The sequence below is a fragment of the Sphaerodactylus townsendi genome, linkage group LG03 (genome assembly GCF_021028975.2).
Source record: "Sphaerodactylus townsendi isolate TG3544 linkage group LG03, MPM_Stown_v2.3, whole genome shotgun sequence".
NCBI lineage: Eukaryota > Metazoa > Chordata > Lepidosauria > Squamata > Sphaerodactylidae > Sphaerodactylus > Sphaerodactylus townsendi.
Genome location: NC_059427.1, coordinates 29,018,871 through 29,039,236, shown reverse-complemented (window position 1 = coordinate 29,039,236; position 20,366 = coordinate 29,018,871). Strand labels below are relative to the sequence as shown.

The window sequence follows — 20,366 nt, the reverse complement described above, 5'->3', positions numbered from 1 at the left end:
ATGTTCAAGGTATCAAGGAGGGGGAAAAAATGACTGCACATTGTTGCAAAGGAAACTGGTCTACATTCCTGTATAACAAGTTTCAAGTCAAGGCTGAAGCCATCAATGTGTAACAGCAGCATCACCGCCAGACACTTTCATTCAAAGAACCTTAGACCAGCTTCTTATGAGTCAGCAGAGTTCTTTCCCAACTAGTTGCAGTGATGTCAACCGAGACCACGTTTAATTAGGAAACGCTGTCACCCTGATCCGCCAACCGTTTTGGATTAAATCACTCAAGCTAATGAATCGCCTGTGCCCATCTGTTAAGAATGGATGAAGCTGTCCAACACCTTGCCGAATTGGGTTTACACACAATCAAGAATGTTATTGGAAAATGTATTGAAGCATGCCCACTTAAAAACACTACTTGTGGAGCACAAATCTTTCCCTACCAAGACTGGGCTTGTTTCTACTCAGTGAATTTAATATTAATTGCAGATAGCTTCAGGTGGGCAGTTGAGTTGGTTTGTAGTAGCAGAACAAAATTCAAGCCAAGCAACACCCTAGAGGCCAACAGAACTTTTCAGGGTGTAAGCTTTCATGAGTCAAAGCTCGTTCTGTCAGATATTCAGTGAGCTACAATTCTGGATGAGGATTTCAACCCAAGCCTTCAAGATCCTAGTCCGACACAATTGGTTGCAGAATTCACCATCCTAAAGAGCTCATCTTAAAAAAAAACCAATTTGCTAGCTTAAAGTTTCAAAGACAGGATTAAAAGTTAATGCCTTGTAATCTCAAAAGCTGGGATGGGTGGCTGAGAAACAGAAATTTCCAGTGTGCAGGAATTTGATATCCCAGAAAGGTCCTGCTGCTTCTCATGAGTAACAGATGCAGAAAAACTTTTGCAAAAGATGGCAATTTGTGTAGTATCCTTCTATCCATTTTTTTCCCACCTAGGAGCTTAGTGTGGTGTACATGGCTCTCCACCCACAGTATGTATTCATAATGATTGTGAGGAGGGTTTTGCTGAGACAGAAGGACTGGTCCAAAGTTATCCAGTGAGCTTCACTGGTCAGTGGGGATTTGAACCCACATCTCAAACAGCCTAGACTGACACAATATACACTATGCCACACTGGCTCTAACACACACACACACACACACACACACACACACACACACACACACACACACACACACACACACACACACACACACACGGTTCTATTATATGGTCAACCTTGGCAAAAAAAATGGCTGATTATGCACAAGATGTCTGCTGTACAGATGTATTTCCTCAAGCCTCACATTCACTTTCCATTCTCTCCGCAGCAAGGCACATCGCTTCTAGCATGACTTTAATTTGCTTTCCCGCCAGAACAAGGCAGATTTGCTGGTGAGCACAGCTTTGCCCTTGGTATCTTCCCTTTGCCCACAGACGGCCTACCTAGTGTCACCCTTCCCACTTCCTTGCACTGCCATCCACACCTTCCCCCTCTCCCTCCCTTCCATGTTGCAACTCCTTCCTGCTTCCTAGTTATCCTGCCAGCATCTTTCAGTAGCCAGCAAGGGGGAGTCAAAGAAAAGCTCAACCATGCTGGTTTAGTCAAAACACACCAACCTCTAAATTGTCATATTGATATATCAATATCTTGATATAATAATAACAGAGGGTGCTTGGTCCCAATATACACCCAATGTTTCCATACACACAGTGCCCCCCTTTCAAGGATAGTGTGAATTATCCCCATGCACTACAGGGGTGGCAGGGAGTGTTTGTGGGGGTGGTCCAGTACTCATTCACATTCAGGGGACAAGTTGGCATTTCTATAGATAGTACAAGTAGGGCATCTTTTTGACTCCACCCCCTCTCCCCCACTCTACTTTCAGCCTCCCTGATGATCGGGAGGGCTTTTACAAACTTTATTTCAACTTCAGGCATTTGTACCATATTAGATCTATCAAAGTAATTATAGATCTAATAAAGGAATATCAAAATACGAAGGAATATTGAAATAACAAACCTCTCTCTCCTCCTGTGGAAACAGCAGCAGCACAAAGTATGTGTGTGCGTGGAAAGGGGGAAGGATATCAGTTCTAGGATATGGTCCCCTTCTTTAGCAGAATGTGTGCCTTTAAGAGTGAGTTGCCGGGCAGAGTTAAGAGAATTAGGAACAGCAGAAGCCTGGAGAGTTTAACAAGCAAGCTGTGGAGTGCCTCCTCATGTGTAAATGGAGAAATGTGACAAGACCCCACTACAACTTCACTGTGCAGCAAAGAGCCCCAAGGTAAGCGTTCCATGTACAGAATACATGGTGATCTAAATAAATCTTAGTGCTGTCAGAAAGTTGGAAGAATCCAGTTGATCAATAAGGCTGCAAGATGATTTCTAATGTAAGGAAAATTGGGGGAAAGGTATTGACTATATGCTACTTTGGATTATTTATTACCCTACCTGTGCTAGGGAGTGGCCACTTTACTTTCCTGCCTATCCAGTATACTTGCAATGCCTCCAATGCCAGCGGTTATCCACGCAGTGTTGTATCATTTCATTCAGTGTGTGCAAAGTTGTGAAGGTTTCTGACTATATTTGCATAATTTCAGATGATATACCCATCTAGGGATGCCTACTGGCATTAAAAGGAGGGGGTTTGGAAGGTGACAGACATCCTCCTTGTGCTCTCCACTGTATGGGGTTAATTTATCACCAGATCAGCTCTATCAGGGGTGGAGCGATGGGAAACTCCACCTGGCGTGCATGCACTGCACCCCTGCCACAGTACCCCCACCCTGTCATGTCCCTGTCACACCCCTCCGCAGCCTGGCCACACCTCTGCCACGGTTCTGCCCAGGGAGTCGGGCCCCACCCCGCCCCATTGGCGCTACACCTCTGAGCTCTATAATTGGAAAAGAGAGAGAAACAAAAGGGCTAGGTTCAGTATAATGCCAAAAAATGTCCAATATGATGGCAGAGGGCCAAATTCAGTGCAACAGAGGAAGCTACATGTTTGGACCATGTGTCTTCCTCATCCACATATAAAGTGCCAGTGTAGTCAACTGGTAAGTGTGGTCTACTTTTGACTTTCAAAAGGGCTTCACAGGTAAGAGAAGCAGTGGCGTAGTGGTTAGGAGCAGGTGTACTCTAATCTGGAGGAACTGAGTTTGATTCCCCGTTCTTCAGCTGTGGAGGCTTATCTGGGCAATTCAGATTAGCCTGTGCCCTCCAACACATGCCAGCTTTGTGACCTTGGGCTAGTCACAGTTCTTCTGAGCTCTCTTAGCCCCACCTACCTCACAGGGTGTTGGTGGGGGGGGGAGGGAAAGGAGTTTGTTAGCCCCTTTGAGTAAGGAGAGAAAGGGGGGATAAAAATCCAACTCTTCTTCTTCTAAAATGTCACTTCCAGATACATGCTAGAGATACTATGCACATGCTAGAGGTACTCAGCACAAGTTGTATCCAGTGTGGGAGCATAGCTCATTAGACACTTTATCCTGGGTAGCAAATAACATCAGTCCAATTGTCTAACTAGAGGACTGGAGTTGCATATGATGGAAAAGGTGGGGCAAAAAACTTGTATGCAGTAACCAAGCCACAATGGCAAATGTGAGCAAAGTCCTGTCATTCCACAGGCAATCACCATGTTCTGGTGGGTTTTCTGGGCTGTGTGGCTGTGGTCTGGTGGATCTTGTTCCTAACGTTTCACCTGCATCTGTGGCTGGCATCTTCAGAGGTGTGTAACAGACTTCCTTCTGTGATACACCTCTGAAGATGCCAGCCACAGATGCAGGCGAAATGTTAGGAGCAAGATCCACCAGACCACAGCCACACAGCCCAGAAAACCCACCAGAACCAGTTGAATTCGGCCGTGAAAGCCTTCAACAATACACCCAATCACCATGTTGCTGGGACCAAACAAATCAACAAGATGGACAATGTGTAATCTGAAACATGTCTGCATAATGGGGAAACAATTTCTAATTTGTCCCCGAATGAGCACAATTTTCCTATCGTTTTCTTGGAAGTTAAAAATGGCCCCATCAGAGTCCATTCCCTGCCTTTCACCAAATGGGCAAACACTTCATGAGTGGTTTACTCAGCCACCTTGATAGTTGCAGTATTCCTAGACTGCCAACCATATATAGCGCCCACTATGCGCCCTGCCAAGCCCTTGCCCCTTTGCTTCCTCTCCCTATCATTTATGCTATTAGTTCCAGGGAACTCTCTATTCATCACTTCATGACAGACACCCTAAGTGTTTTCAAATGACCTGTAATAAGTCGTAAATGCTGGGTTGTGGAAGTCGCTAAAGTGCATTTTCATAGCACGGCTTTAGAAGGACCCTATCCAAAAAAACCATCTAAAATTCAATTAGACATTCAGTTCACAAGACTCATCCACTCTACTTGCTTTCAGATAATCCAGTGAAATCCAGAAGGGTATGGGGCAGTAATCGTTTGTAAGCAAACTGGATTGGTGATCCCTTTCATATGGGATGTACGAAACCATCCTGACTTCATTCTGCGTGTGGGAAAAGTGCTGTCAAGTGGCAGCCAACTTATGGCAACGCCAGTGAGGGGTTTTCCGGGCAAGTGAGAAGCAGAGAGGCTTTGCCATTGTCTTTTGCTGCAGAGTCTTCCTTGGCGGTCTCTCTTCCAAGTCCCAACCCTGCTTAGCTTCTAAGATCTGATGAGATCAGGACGTACCATGCTTCCTTTCCTCTCTCTAACTTCATTGGTCATATGTAAAAACCTTGAATCCAAAGGCATTCAAAGGTTTAAAATCAAAACTGGAAAAATATTGCAGAATTCTGGACGCCAGGATCAAATCTTTGAGGCCCCAAGATTTTCCCGACTCCAATTATTATATGTAAAATTATGTCTTGGATGCTGAATGTTAGAATACCCTGGACAACAGTAGCAAGATACTGGAGTCCAATAATACTCCACCTTGTAATTTTCAGAAACTGAGGTCACTGAACACATCATTCATTGTCCACAGCACACTCCACGGCACGCACTATTTTATGCAAAGTTTCCGATTCTATTAAACGGTCGCTATAATATCAATTACTCTTCTGTAAGTGCTTAGAGATCACGCTGTTTAGCAAGAAAGAAAGAAGTCCCGAACAACGGCAATGACTGCTCAATTTCCCCGTGGCCATTCGGAAGCTTAAGCCTTAACAATTTTGAACACAAGGTTTTCAACTTTCATTGGAATGAGTAACTCTGCTTATCCCCCCCCCCCCCCCCCTTGGCTTTGCCTCTTCCCTATTTTGGACAATTGATATCACAGCAGAAAATATGACCGATTGATCAATAACAGCTAAGCACGAAATGACCTTAAGAGAACTTTTGTTCCTAGCCTGGAACGATTAGTAGACTTTTCCTAGACTTTTCAAAGAGTGGTGATCAAAGATGGCCAGTTTCAGTAAGTATTAAAAATGACAACCTGAACTATTACCAATTTCACATTGCACACCCAAAAAATTCTACCGTGCAAACTCAGCACTTGAACAAGCTTTGCTCAACTATAGCTTGATTACACTGGGAATTGTACAGAGTAGTACTGCGTTGTTTTTAAAATGAATTGTGGCTGTTCTGCCCTTTGTGTGAGTTTTCTATGGCAGGTGGAACGTTGCGCAAAGTAAGAATGTCTGTAATTGCAGAGGAAAAGTCAGCAAACAGAAAATGTAATGCTGAGTGAATAAAATATATCTCTGCTTTACAGAAGGGAGGCTACAGAGATAGTCCGTCCAGTTAACAGCCCCTCTCAGCTACTATTGACCTGCTCTGCCAATAGATCCATTAACAGTTAACTATTTCTTTTGTTTTGCTCAAAACCTACCCAAGCAGCAACAGAAACCCGCACTTAATCACTTTCATTTTATTGCCTCTTTATAAAATCACCGCACAAATCCAATTTTACTCCTCGGTATGAATTTATCATTAAAAGCATTCTCTTGTTTCTGGAAACACCTGGTTTTTTTTGAAGCAAAGATCCAACAAGGAATGAAAATAAAGTTGACTGAATTTCTTACTTATACACACAAATCCCAGCAGTTTCTGGAACTAAGTTCACTGTAGACAGTTCTCTCCCCTACACCAAACAGCAAAACTGGCAAATATCATCGAGGAAAAGCATGCAAATTATACACAGTTTAGGACACAGTGCACACACAGAGACACACTGACAGGAATAGCTCACAATTACAAAATTAGACGATAACATTGCACTTACAGTTGCAAGGGGAAATGTTTTTTTGTTTAGCTTACCGGAGCAAATATCACCATACACATTTACAAAAGGTTTTATAATCCAACTTCCCTCATCTGAAAGAAGACACTGGTAGGCGCATGCTAAAAAGAAAGGCACCCTAAAGCTCCTCAACAGCCAGCACCAGCTCCTGTCCGGCTTTTTATGAAGCAAATAAAAGGAGAGCAAGAAAAATCAATGCTCGGGGAAAAAGAGATGATATACCAATCAGGCGGCAGCCACTGCCTTATTTGCAAGGGGGAGGTGGTGGTGGTGGGAAAATGGTCTCATATTATTACACAATGACTATACACGGTCTCAGCACAGGAATCAAATACTTTTCCCTTGGTGAGCCCCTGACTGCTTTTGCGAGCTGCACTTCGCTGCTGCCTGCCACAAGATGCAAAAGCTTGTTACTCAGAACTGTGAATGCCTTATTTGGCTTTGTCGAAAATGCCAGGCTGCCATAGGGAAGAAACCTAGAGTCTTGAGCTCGTGTTAAGCCTGAATGTTCATTCTGAGCCATGTGAAGTGCATTTGAGAAGAAACACGGAGGAGCACAGGTAACAGAAACTTTGCCTTGGAGCACAGAGATGGATTTTTGCAAAGCATTGATACAGAGCGCTGATCAACTGGGGGGGGGGGACATCTCAGACAGGGAACACTATCTAAGGTTTAGAGTCGGGAACCACAACTGCTTTTCACAAGCATCTTTTATAACTCAGGTGTGAGACAGGTCACATGCGGCTCAGTGGGCAGTGGGTGTAGAAGTCTAGCCGTTGCATCTTTCGATGAATTGTGTATCAGCATGGCCAGAGCACTCACAGTTGGCTCAATGCGCTTTGCTTGAACTGGGGAGTTTGTACAGGATACAAGAACAAGGTATCCGGTTTGTACATTGTAGGGGAAGTTGGGAGCTGCTGGTCTGGAAGGAATAATAGATTCTCTTTGCTTCAGGATTCACCTACTTGGGAAGGAAAGGAATACAGCGGGGAGGAGAGATTTTTTTTAACAGTCATCCATTTAGATGGTCTACCTCATTCATTTTATGCATGCAATCTCGTATTGACCCTATATACACCACAGAAATTCCTCTCAGATGTTACACTCACAGAAGCAGCAGCCTACCAATGCAAGCGCATTCTACCTACAAGCCTTCCAATATGAATGATTGGCATGTTGTGTGAACGAGGCAACTCACATTCGTATCACTTGAATTTATGTTCAGTATGCACAAACTGACTATTTGGGATTTTCAGTGTTGCCGTTCACACATATCATAGCTGCACAAGCATGGTGAAAATGTACATTGTGTCTGTTGTACAACAGGTTGACTGCTCGTATCAGGAAGATAACGGGTAGCATGCCCATCTAGTCTGACTGATTATAACATCTGAAAAGAATGATACTTACAGTGGATAAAGGGTGTTTGTTAGCCCTTACAGGGAATTTATTTTAAAGACTATTCTATTGATTTGATTTTTTGATTTGATATTTAATTTATATACACCCCCCCAAGGGCTCAGGGGGGTGCACAACGTAGTAGAAAATCAATAACATCATAATACAAGGCAATCAACTAAGCAAATCATGGTACAGTACAATAGGGCTAGGCATAATGGCAATACCAATTTCGTTAGCTCCATAATCAACCAACAATTCAATATGATCAATAATACTATCAGGTTAACAACTAACACCAACCCAAACAACTCATAACAACATCAACAACATTGATATAGCATTTCATAGCAACGACAGTATAAAAATTATAAAACGGCAATAGCATAACATTTCATACTAAGATAACAGTAGCAACAAGAATGTAACATAACAATACCCCAACCACAATTCACACAGCAAGCGAAACCCACAATAAACACCATATCATAACAATGGCTGATTCCGCATGGGCCAAAAAACAGCGATGTGAAAATGGTGTGAAAACAGTAAAAACTCTTTCACACTGTTTTAAACCCTTTTACACCATTTTCACACCGTTTTCACACTGCTGTTTTTGGCCCATGCGGAATCAGCCAATAATTCATATACCAGTCCCAAACTAAACAGTCTCTTAATTAACCTAATATGGCCTAGAATAGTAAAAAAGTTGAAAAATAGATGGCGACTTCCTAATAATTTCATCCAAATGACCTAAGAATCAAAGTGGTTAAAGGTAATTTCCCCATATATTTCTGTGGGATGGGGATTCTAATTCATGTTAGCGAGTGTGTTTTAGAGCCCCATCCAAGGGGAGGGGGGCTGAAAGGGCTGTAGAGAGTGGCGCTGAGTTGTGCCAGTTCATTTGCCCTCCGCAGGGCACTTACCCCCGCGGAGGAGGCAGAGACACTGGCAGCCATGCATCCTGCTGCAAACCTGGAAGTTTGGGCTGCACTGGCATCCTGATTTGGTGGCAGTATGGGAGAGGGTGGGCCAGGGCTTTCCCAGGGGCAGAGTTGATGTTACTTGGCTCTATCCTGGGGTTTAAGGCCAGTTGCACAGTGCAGCGGCGCTCAGATGAATGCCACCCTTTGGGTGGCATATGTTCTTAAAATCTTATGAGGCTTTCTGGTGGTGGGGGAGTTTGAGGGCTTTCCTGAGTTTGCTGTGCTGCTGGAAAGCTCTACTGGAGGTGGTGGGGTGGCGCCACAGCGGCACTGTATCCCGCCACCTCTGGGTTTGGTTGGGGCTGCCCACCACTGTAGTTGAATGATATGAAGATGAAGACTCTGTGACACCGCACTAAACTAACATGAAGGAGTTGGTTTGCTGTGTGACATATGAGCATTATTCTTTCCAGTCCTCCTATAGGTCTCCTCAGTAGCCTTAGTGCAATGCAACCAGTGGTGGGATCCAAACATTTTAGTAACAGGTTCCCATGGTGGTGGGATTCAAACTGTGGCATAGCGCCAATGGGGCTGAGCAGGGCACGATGGGGGCGGGGGTGGGTATTCCAGGGTGGGGCATTCCTGGGCGGGGCTGTGGCAAGAACGCAGCCGATGCGCCGGTCCTTGGGCAGGAAACGAATGCATGCAGGCGCAGGCTGCCACGCACACCGGTGCACCTCCTGCTAGACTGCTTCAAGTTCTGCACGCTACTGCTGAGAGGAGGGGCGTAGCACCAAGGCAAAAAATCTACGTGGGCAATATCGCAGTGGTAACCCCCTCCTCTGGCACAATGCACAAATAATTAAGGCCAATATACCCTACTCTCGGGAACCTGTGTGAACCTGCTGGATTCCACCTCTGAATGCAACCATTCACAAAACTATTGTAAGACTGCTCTTTTCTGGCTGGCAAGGATTCGAATGGGTAACCTTTGCATGGTTGGGGTTCCTGACCTTTCAGAGCCAGTGGCCACATTTGAAATTCTGACACAGGGTGGCAGGTTCAACCACAAAATGGCTGCTACAAAAGGAAGAGTTAGGGAGGGAGGTTAGGCATAACTCTTCAGCTTTTCAGAAGAAGCTCTGTTTAACAGGAAGCCTTTTAAAATGAATGTATCGTTTTTAAAATATTTGCTTGCCTACACACAGCTTGTATTCAGCTATTCAGTGAAGATCCTTGTTTTATGGTAGCAGCTGCTACCAAAGCAAACTTTTTAAAAAATATGCACAGCTGATCAGATCTCCATCAGAAACACTGCTAGACAGAAGCTTCACCTGGCCCCGCTCACATTCTAAAAATATCCATCCGGCACCATGTTTGGGAACCATAATCTATGGTATGAGTGGCAAGTTCTGTGAAGTTGTACCTATTTAAAACTATCTAAATGCTGTAGATCTGAATGGAGGTTGGGATGAATTCAGACCTTGAATCTCCTGATAGCCGCAAGACTAAAATAATGTCATGGATAATACCTTCGACAGGCTTACTAGTGAAGAGAAGCAACCCAGTAACTATTCACATTAATTTTCTAGATGTAAACAATAGATGTTTAAAATGTATACCTAGCTATGAATACAAATGTTTGCAAACGTGTCTCATAAGTTTACAGCAAGATGAAATTGGCTTTGTAATGTATGATTAAAGTCAGGTTAAAGCACAATATTTTGTGCCCATAGGATGGTTCTAAAGGATACTCTCATACATACACAAGTTCTTGCAAAAATGGTCTCTGGAAGTTGATGTCAGATGTACAAGAAAAGTATCATATATTTGATGTATTGTCGAAGGCTTTCACGGCTGGAATCACTGGGGTGCTGTGTGGTTTCCGGGCTGCATGGCCGTGTTCTAGCAGCATTCTCTCCTGATGTTTCGCCTGCATCTGTGGCTGGCATCTTCAGAGGATCCTCTGAAGATGCCAGCCACAGATGCAGGTGAAACGTCAGGAGAGAATGCTGCTAGAACACGGCCATACAGCCCGGAAACCACACAGCACTCCTATCATATATTTGAATGCACTGCATTGCTTATATTTCAAAAATTTACAGAATTGTGTGTTTCTCAGACCAAGGACTTAGGGCGATTCCGCACATGAGTAAAATAGGTTCGATCCAGTTCCCTGAGAAGGGTACTAACCTAGGTCGAAGCCATTGTTGTTCCCCACTGCAACCAGCTTGATCCCAGCTCGGAGGGTGGAATCATCCTGTGCCTCTTCGCTGCTCTGTTCCAATTCTACGGCCATGTTCCGTCTATCCCCACACACGTTATTAAAAAAACTGCCACAGGAATGAAGGGACGAAGGTGGTGTTTTTTGATTGGCCGCTTACATTGGTACGCGAAAATTGTGCGCCGTTTGTGCCACCAGCCATCGCTTTGAACTCAAGAAAGAAGAGGGGGAAAAAAATTAGGCGCGATTTTTGCCGCGGCTGTTCTCTAGCTGTACGCATGCCCGAAACACTCAGCTGTGATTGGCTGAATGGGGGACTCCTGGCACCAGAGATTCTGCACTTTACTGGAATCAAGCTGAGTTCGAGCGTGGTTCCCTGAAAAAGTAGTAGTTCCCAACTGGAGTCGGAAATGTGACGGTTACACAGGGCGAAGCTGGTACTAAACCACGTCGATCCCAGTGGTTGTGCGGAGCACTTAGGTCGAACGCAGCTCAAACTTAGGTCGATAACGCAAGTGCAGAATCAACCTTAGAGTAGATTAATAACACCAGCAATTAAAGAACAAGTAACTGATTACCTCATAAGAATTCTGTGTGGAATGCCATTTATTTGCATTTTACAGATGGTGGACTGAAGCTGAGCATAAATGATTTGTTCAGGGGCACATGATTCCACGGCAGAGTCATGATCTTGTCTGCTAAGTCCAGACCCAGCGCACCATTTCATAGGGCACGCTTGCATGAGAATCATCCCAAGAGCCCTTTGTGACACAAACAAAAAGCTAACAGAAATTTGAACTTCTCATTCTCAAAGAATGGCTCTTATCAGCTTAAAAAATGGGCAGTAAGGTAATAGGAAAATATGAGCTTTCCCCCACCTTTGCCTAGCTCTGACTGAGAGAGTGTTATGTATCATGAACATGTGTGGAAACTGCAGTGTAACAACAATCCATCTCTATGGTAGTCTTACATGGAGCCTAAGATATATCTTACACTGGTCAACTGTGCCAGATACCAGAACTGCAATTTGCTGTTTTTGCCGGGTTACAAAGCAGTTTACCAGCTCCGCCTCAGAATATAAACATGGTGTTTTCAAACTGCATGCACTGGCCCACATCCAAAGATCCAAATGTACCCAGATTCGCACATGTGAGGAATTTCCCATTTATTTCTAGAGAGGGACTCAATATTCTTTTGGCATGCAGAGTTCTTTAATTTAAATGAACAAGGAGAAGGTTCTTGTAGGTGGCAGAATTCCAGTCCGTACTAGAGGTTCTGCACCCAAATCAAATCTTAGGATAAAAAATAATGATTCGGTTTTCATTTCAAGGCCCAAACTAACAGTATTATATATTTATTTACAAGATTTGTATGGCATCGTTCTGTTTAGTCAGAGACCAGTTTTGCCCAGTGCCACAAATAGACTGTAAACAAGTGCAAAATTCAACATATTTTGCTGGTTTTTTCTGTTAAAAGACAAATGCAATTTCTTGTTTATTAAGAAGAGTTCTAATGTATATATGGAAGTAAATCCCCCCCTGTTGCAATTTATTTGTTTACATAGGGCATTTCAATGCTGCCTCTTCAGTACTTTGCTAGAGGTAACTTGCAACTGAAACCACGTCACAATATTAAAAACAAGGCACTGGATGCAAGCAAAATAAAAACTACCCATAAAATAGAAGCAGACCATTAAATACCTGATAAATTAAATGACTGGGTAAAAAGATGTGTTTTGGCTTGTAACTTGAAAGAAAGTAAAGTAGGCATCAGGTGAGCCTCAAAGGGGACAATGCTCCCGAGGTGAGGTGCCATCACAGAAAATGCCGTTTCTAGTTTTTACCTGTCTCATATCTGAAGGCAGGGGCACAGAGAGCAAGGCTTGCTTGACAGGCACACTGGATAGTATGTGAAGAGATGGTCAGGAGCAGGAGATGGTCAGGTCAGGATACCAGGATACCAGGGGATGCAGGCATTCAACAAAAGGAAGGAACCCAATGGGAGGGGCCCTAGAGCAGAAAGAGGCAGAGGGGGGAGTTGTGGGCCTAAAAGTAGGAAGAACCTACTGGATCCCAACTGCAGCAGCCCTGGGGGAGTGAATCGAGACTGACAGCAATTTGTTTAAGGTGCTAAGAGACAACACTTTAAAATGTGCCTGGAAACAGACAGATAACCAGTGCACATCTGTAAATACTGAGATGATATGAATCCTCCAACCAATTTTTGAAAGTAGCTTGGTTGCCACATTTTAGATTAATCAAAGTTTTTGGGTCATTTTCAAAGGCAGCCCCACAAAAAAAGGGGGGCTATGTAATCTAACTTGGATGTAATCAGGGAATGCATCACCATGGCCGTATCATGCTTCTCACAGAGTGGTTGCAGCTGGTGAACCAGCCAGATTTCATTAAAAACACAATGTGCCTTGGAAGAGAACTGAACCTCCAACCTGGGACCAGATCCAATACTACCCCCAAGCTATGAAACTGTTTCTTCAGATGAAATACAACCACCTCCACCACAGGTTGATTTCACAGTCTCCAAGCAGCGTCTTAATGGACCAGTAACACCTCAGTCTTGTTGGAATGCATCCAACCTATTACCTTCCCAGGGACCTTCTCCAGGCATACTGGCAAGGAGTTTTCTTTGATTCCCAGTTTGGACTTTTGAATAGAACCATTAAGTAGCAGGAAAATAGATAGTTTTGACTAGGGTTACTTTTGTTTGGGTTCTGCTACTTGCAGTGATGCCATGATTCTCTCATTTGCAGTGTGAAATAACTTAAGGGTCAACAGTATCTGTGGCTTGTTGATTTCTGGTGCTTTCAAATCTGCAGTTCTTGCTTGTTGACAGGGGATCTAAAATTATCCAGCCAAATGTCATGCAAAATAGCTCTTGAAACCAGTTTGCTTCCTGTGATCCTTCACATGCATTAACTGAATAAAAATGAGACCAGTTCATTGCTTTACCCCTTCATCCCACTCACAGATCCAGGGCTAACATAGTTCACTGCTCAGACTACTGAGTAAATCTGCTTTAAGAAACCACAGGACAGTCTTATCTCTGCAGTTAAACATTCTTTTTATTGAAGGTAGATCACTATGTAGTTTGGTTTAACATCAAAGCCGGAGGAAAACAAAGACTGATCTCAAAATAAACTTTAATGCACATCATACTTTAAAAAGATTATTCAAGAGAAGATTCAGCCCAAGGGAGACATTGGACTATGTTCTGCAAGCCTACTGCACTAGATGCTGTTGAATCAGCATACCCAAGACAATAATTTGACCTCTTGTTTCTGGATTAGAGAACTGCACGGGCATAGCTAAAGAAAATGGTGCCTGGGGCAAGCACTGGAATTTGCCATCTCTCTCCCCACCCCTGCCCACCCCAGATTTTTCTACCCAAGAAAGCATAGCCTCCACAGTTGGCCAGTGGAGTCTAGGGGGTACTGAGACAAGAAGAAGAAGAAGAAGAAGAAGAAGAAGAAGAAGAAGAAGAAGAAGAGAGAGTCTGAAAGAAAGTCATAATGCCAGAAAGAAAGATAGAAAAGAAGGAAGACAAAAAGACAAAGAAAAAAATAAAAAAGACAGAAAGAAAAACAGATAGAGTGAAAGACAGGAAAAAAGTCAAAAAGGACAAAAAAAAGCAGAAAGTGGCCACCCCACCCACCTCCTCCCTACCATCATTTTGCTATGTTCTTTTCTGTAGGATGTGGAACCCACTCTGCCCTCCCTTGCACACTCACCATTTCTTTTGCCTCCCTCCATTCTCCCTCTGCATGCAGCCTCTCAGGGAGGAGGAAGAGATGGGACTTCCCTTGGGTTTGGTGCTTTGAGCATGGGCTGTTTTTGATGGATCAGGCACAGGGGATGCAGGCATTCAACAAAAGGAAGGAACCCAATGGGAGGAGCCCTAGGGCAGAAAGAGGCGGCGCGGGGGGGGGGGGGAGTTGTGGGCCTAAAAGTAGGAAGAACCTACCGGATCCCAACTGCAGCAGCCCTGTGGGGGAGTGAATCGAGACTGAGAGCAATTTGCTTGTGAGGGGGTGCATGTTGCTCTCTCTGGACATCCTCAGAACACATTGAAATGAAGAACCTCAACTTCCAACTTTAAGAACGGGGAGCCAATATTGGTCTCACTCTGGCAGAGGGTTGCGATAGTCATCTGGGGGGAGGAAGGAAGGGTGGAAGTAAGGGAAAACAGGAGGGGAACTCACAGGGTATAAGTCTGCTGTGTTGAGCCTCAGCCAGGTGGCCTTGGGGGGCCCTGGCATCCTCACTGAAAGGGGGAGGGAAGGGAATGAATACAACTGTGAGGTGGAATGCATCCTGATGATTGAGTTTTCAATTATGATTTGAAAGTTTTGTTTTGGCTTCAGAATAGAATTTGAAACTTCTTTTTAAAATGGAAATTTTTTGCGCTGTATTTTTTGATACCTGGGAAGAAAGGCTTACAATCATGGGATACTGTGGTTGAAACAGATCTACAGGAAGAACTGACTAGCAGGAATACAGAATCAAAGGTAAGGGATAACGGGTGTAGTAAATGTGCAGATGCCACCATTTTCCTGCCTCAAATGCTTCAGTCTCAGATGTATTTTCCCCCTCTATTATCCTTCTATTATCCCATTCAGTTTCAGGATGTTTTAGATTTGGAATCTATAGTAATAACAGTTCTCAGTTTGTGTTCTTGTGCGTGTGTGGGATGGGGGGGGGGCGGGGTGCAAAAAAAGGAATAACTGCAGTCCACACTAGGGTTGACATGCTAGGCAACTGACCAGCCAATCAATTGTCTATTATTTGACTGTGGCTAAATGTTCCACAAAGCCCAGAATAACAACTCATTTAAAAATCATTATGGTGTCATCTGTCAGAACACAGTGGTTGTCTTCTAGCTCTACCGCAGTCAAAAACAGATCCAGCAGCACAGCCAAATGTCTCCAATTGGTCACCTGCAATAATTGTAGGCATCTCCCAAAGAAATCAGTAAGGTCTCAGAGGCAAATATTGTTGCGTAGGATTGCTCGTAACTTCATACAACTTGTAAAACTCTTGTAAAACTGGAGTGAGGTCTAGAAAAAAAAAACAGTTGTTCTTGGATGTTCTGAAAATACCGGCTGAAATAAAACTTTGAAATATGGTTGTGAGGGCACCATAAGTTACAAAAAGGAAGGGAGGCCAAAATCATTTGCCAAAAAGCATTTTATTAGCAAAGTGCATGAAAAAAAATCTGTTAATACCCAGTCTAAATTCCACACTTGAATTGTTCACATACATTGACATTTTAGCCAGAACTATCACAAAAATTTACTGTGATAGTTTTCAAATTAATTTCACTGTTTTGTATTATAAACTAGTTTTTATACTTAGCATAAGCATCAAACCTGTGTATGATTAAAGTATCCTTTTTGTCTAAGAATATTTGACTGTTATTTGATATTTTTGATTAATGTATTGTTAGTCCTCCGACCATATTTTGATTGGTCAAATGTCCTGCTATAGCCCAAACTAAAGCAGAATGTAGCCCTGACACCAAATTCTAACAGTTCGCAAATGTCAGAAAGAATTCTGTTAGGATTTGAAGCATTTTTAAATACCTGGGCATCGTTTTTAGCTGGAACTTAGCTAGCAAACCGCCGACTGCACATTCCTGTGTGTAGTGGGAGTCGGTATAGGCCCCCAGAGAAACTTATATTGTAATAGTTCTTCCTTTCAAAAAAAGCATCAACTTTAAGACATTTTATTTCAGATAGATGATTTTTTTAAACAAAAGTTTCTACATTATTGATCCCATCTGTCTGTCTGTTAATATGTTTTAATAATGTGCTTTGCTGATTGGGTTTATGCTGGCATTTTGCAAGCCACTTTGATGGCTTTTTAAGAAGTAAGATTGAAATAAGTATAATAAATAAATATTATGATCAGTCTGATCCAGAGGTTGCTGGGGATGAGTCCGCCACTTGCGCTGCCTCCAGAGGGCTTCCAGGCAATGTAAGGAAGTACTGAAGATTTGCAAAACTGAAAGCCCTGTAGAGGCGGACTTAGTCAGCTCCACCCCTTGGAATCTCCTGAACTGCACCAGTTTCCTCCTGGATGCCAATGCAGCTGTGGGACTGGCCTTTCTTCCAGGTCAGGTGCTGCTGAGGTCCATGGCTCCTGCCCCCCCTCCCAGTTTGCCCTCCCTACCAGTGTAAGTGCTGACTCCACAAGCACATTCAGCCCCTCCTCATAGGATTGGGCAATGTATATTCATTTAGGATTTCTTCTTCATTTTCAGGGCAGCATGAAGAGCTCCACACTCTATAACACTTGATATAATTATAAATATGGCTAATTATAAAAATAAATAAAAATCAGGCAAAATATATTTTTTAATCCCACAAAAATATAGCTATCAGGCTAAACACTCAGCCAGTTATAAAAAACATTTCAATAAATTCTTCCATACTTCAGTGATCCAAGATCTGTAAAAACTATAGTTTATAGTCCAATAGTCCAATAGTCAACAGCAATTCAAACTCAACATTCTGCCTGCAGCCTTTCAGCAGATATAAATCTCCAATAGTCAGGTTTTGCAAACTTTTCACGGAGGCTCTGTTTCGAGCTCGCTACTCCCGGCAGGAAGGGGTGTCACTAAATGGGTACACACTCAAGTGGCACCTAGTAACTTTCTGTCCCAATCCCCTTTCGGGGACGGTGCCAGGTTCAGCGATTGCTGCCTGAAGGGCCCGGGTTCAGCGGTTGCTGCCCATAGGCCAGATTCAGTGTTTGCTGTCTGGTGGCCAGGATGTGCCCCTTATGCTCGCCCAGCTTCCTTAAATTGTTATTAATAAACAGGCTGCGGCCAAATTCTATTCCATATAGAGCGAACTTCCGCACATCTGCACGCAATGTGGTCACTGTTGTTTTTCTCCCCCTTAATTTTTACCCAGATGCTTTCAACCAGATTCACAGAATTTAAGTCGTGGACCTGCTCACAGGTGTGATCATCCCTGACATATAGTGATACTCCTCCGCTTTTCCTAGTTGATCTATTTCTCTGGAATAGGTTGTACCCCTCAGTTATTACATTCCAGTCATGAGATTCATCCCACCAGGTTTCAGTGATGCCTATTATATCATATTTATTATGCTGTGTTAAGAGTTCCAGTTTATCCTGTTTATTACTCATGCTTTGTGCATTATAGTGTAGAGATATAGTGTAGAGGCTTTTGGTTCATGGCCTGTGGGTGCTTATTTAAGGTTTCATCCCTTTTGCTGCTGGGTTTTTGAACTATTTGCTCAGTTCTCTCTATAACCTTCATGCCACTTCAATGCCTAAAAGCCCAATATAAAAATAGAAAATGGCGCTGAAAGTCTTGCAATATTTCACCTTACATATAACCTGCACCCCTATGCAGATCTGAAATAATTTTCAGAAACATCCCAAAAATGGTCTGAAAAGTTGTACATATTAACATCTAACAAGAATCTAGCAGTGCAGTCCTGAGTACAGGGACCATTTTCTTAGCCTACTGACTTTTGAGGGGTTAGAAGATTGTAACTCTGTTTAGGATTGCACTGTAAGCATTCACTTTTAACTATTTAGCATTCCCGAGATGCGCAATCCAAGGAATAAGTCTCCAAAATCTCCTTTTCCCAAGGGAATTTCAAGACAGGCCATTTCTCTTTCTCTTCTTCTTGGGTCTCTGTAAAAATAAAGAAAACTACATATTACACAGGAACGAAAGAAAACATTTTAAATTCATTCCAAAATATAACACAGTGGCCTTTCATGATTGAATGGCTCTAACACTGGACAACACACAGGTGACAGTCAACATTTCAGGTGGAACTCACAAGGACACATCTTCCATGCAGTAACAACAGTAGGATAATAATATGCAAGACTGACCAACAGATATACGTAACACTCAGTGAAAAGGGATAACTGAGAAATTTGGAGGAAAAAACCCAGACTTACCATCCAAAAATCCCACAGTCATTGAATCAGGAATAACGTGCATTGGCCTCCCATTCCTGACTTCTCCCACAATTCCCCCTGAATTTCAAAGGGTTTGATCCAAGGATTCAGGAATATCTACCTCTGGCTTCAGAGGATAAGGAAATCTCGTAGACTGTTCTGTATTGTGTTGTGTGTGTGTGTGCATGCATTCAAGAGACTGCAAACAGAGGAAACAGAAACTGGTGATAATTCTCATGCCACACACATGCTGACGTGCCTTCTGCTCATACAGCAGGGATCTCTGGATCCAAGCTTGGCTATTAAAGAACAAAATGGTATTCTATGGTCACAATAAGACCACCTCTGTACAAAGATACTAGATTAAATGCTGGAATAAATTATTTCAGCAGTAGTTTATCAAGCATTTTTGATATAAGAAATTCAATTAAAAGGAACAGGAAATAAGATTATAACTTGCTAAACCAGTTTACTGACTTCATGTGCTAGAAGATTGCTTTATATTTTCAGGTGGGGTTTAATTTCAACTTTTATCCTTAAGATGTTGTTGCAGCAAAAGAACATTTATTTATTTATTTATTTTATTAAACTTCTATACCGCCCTTCCCCGAAGGGCTCAGGGCAGTGTCCATCAATTATATAAAACAGTTAAAATCCATTTCACACCCAATCCCAGTTAAAAACCATATATAAATTTTATAAAATCTACCTTCTCCTCTCTCTAAGGGCCATTATGCATGAAATGCTTACTTCAAGGCTCTTAGCTGTACTGTCCAACTATAGTGTGGTCTCCTCTTGTTTCTTTGTTTATACATGGGGAGGCATTCACTGCCTGCTCTGCAGCTTGCTTGCTGACGTCAAAACAGGTTTCCACTTTTCCTGGTTTTCTTAACTCTGCCCATCAACTCCCTCTTCAAGGCACAGATCTCATCACACCTGGTAGATGCAAGATAAAGGGCTTTGTTAAAGCTCTTTAAATTGCAGTTAGATTGATATACCTGTGATTTCAGTTATATCGATATTATAGCCCATTTCCAAAAATAACCCCACCTCAAAGAAAGAGATAAAGCAGTTTTCTGGACCATACTCTGCTGAAGAAGGGGACCATGTCCTAGAACGGATATCTCTTCCCTCCCCTCCCACTCCCACTTTCTGCTGCTGCTGCTGAAGGAGAGGCTTGTTATTAAATGCTTTGCTCACCTTTTGTAAATCATCCTACAGACATCCCCCCCCCCCAGCATGTTGTTAACTGTAATTGCTCTGGAAGTAAGAGTGTGAGAGAAATTGCTGATATGTATTTGGAGGCTTTCAACTGCAATAAAATACAGTGATTTTGAAGTGATTCTTGGTTTACATAGATCAGGGGTAGGGAACCTGCGGCTCTCCAGATGTTCAGGAACTACAATTCCCATCAGCCCCTACCAGCATGGCCAATTGGCCATGCTGACAGAGGCTGATGGGAATTGTAGTTCCTGAACATCTGGAGAGCCGCAGGTTCCCTACCCCTGACATAGATAGATCAATATAATAAATAACAAAAAATGAAGAAATAGCAAATCTGAAAAGGGGGAAGAGGAGACATGTGCACAGGAATGTGAGGGAGTGTGGGGGCTGGCGG

General features: G+C 43.0%; 1 protein-coding gene across 2 annotated transcripts in view; it reads right to left on the bottom strand.

The window, feature by feature from the left end:
- Positions 1 to 20,366, bottom strand: part of SYNPR (synaptoporin) — a 207,827-nt gene that overhangs the window by 77,734 nt on the left and 109,727 nt on the right. Inside the window, exon 1 of one of the 2 annotated variants that reach the window (XM_048488508.1) lies at positions 6,256 to 6,554. The exons of the other annotated variant lie outside the window; for it this stretch is intronic. Within the exon in view, the coding sequence (XP_048344465.1) occupies positions 6,256 to 6,279 (24 nt within the window). The 5' untranslated portion in view covers positions 6,280 to 6,554. Of the gene's footprint in view, positions 1 to 6,255; positions 6,555 to 20,366 lie in introns of those variants that run through there. 2 annotated transcript variants of the gene reach the window in all.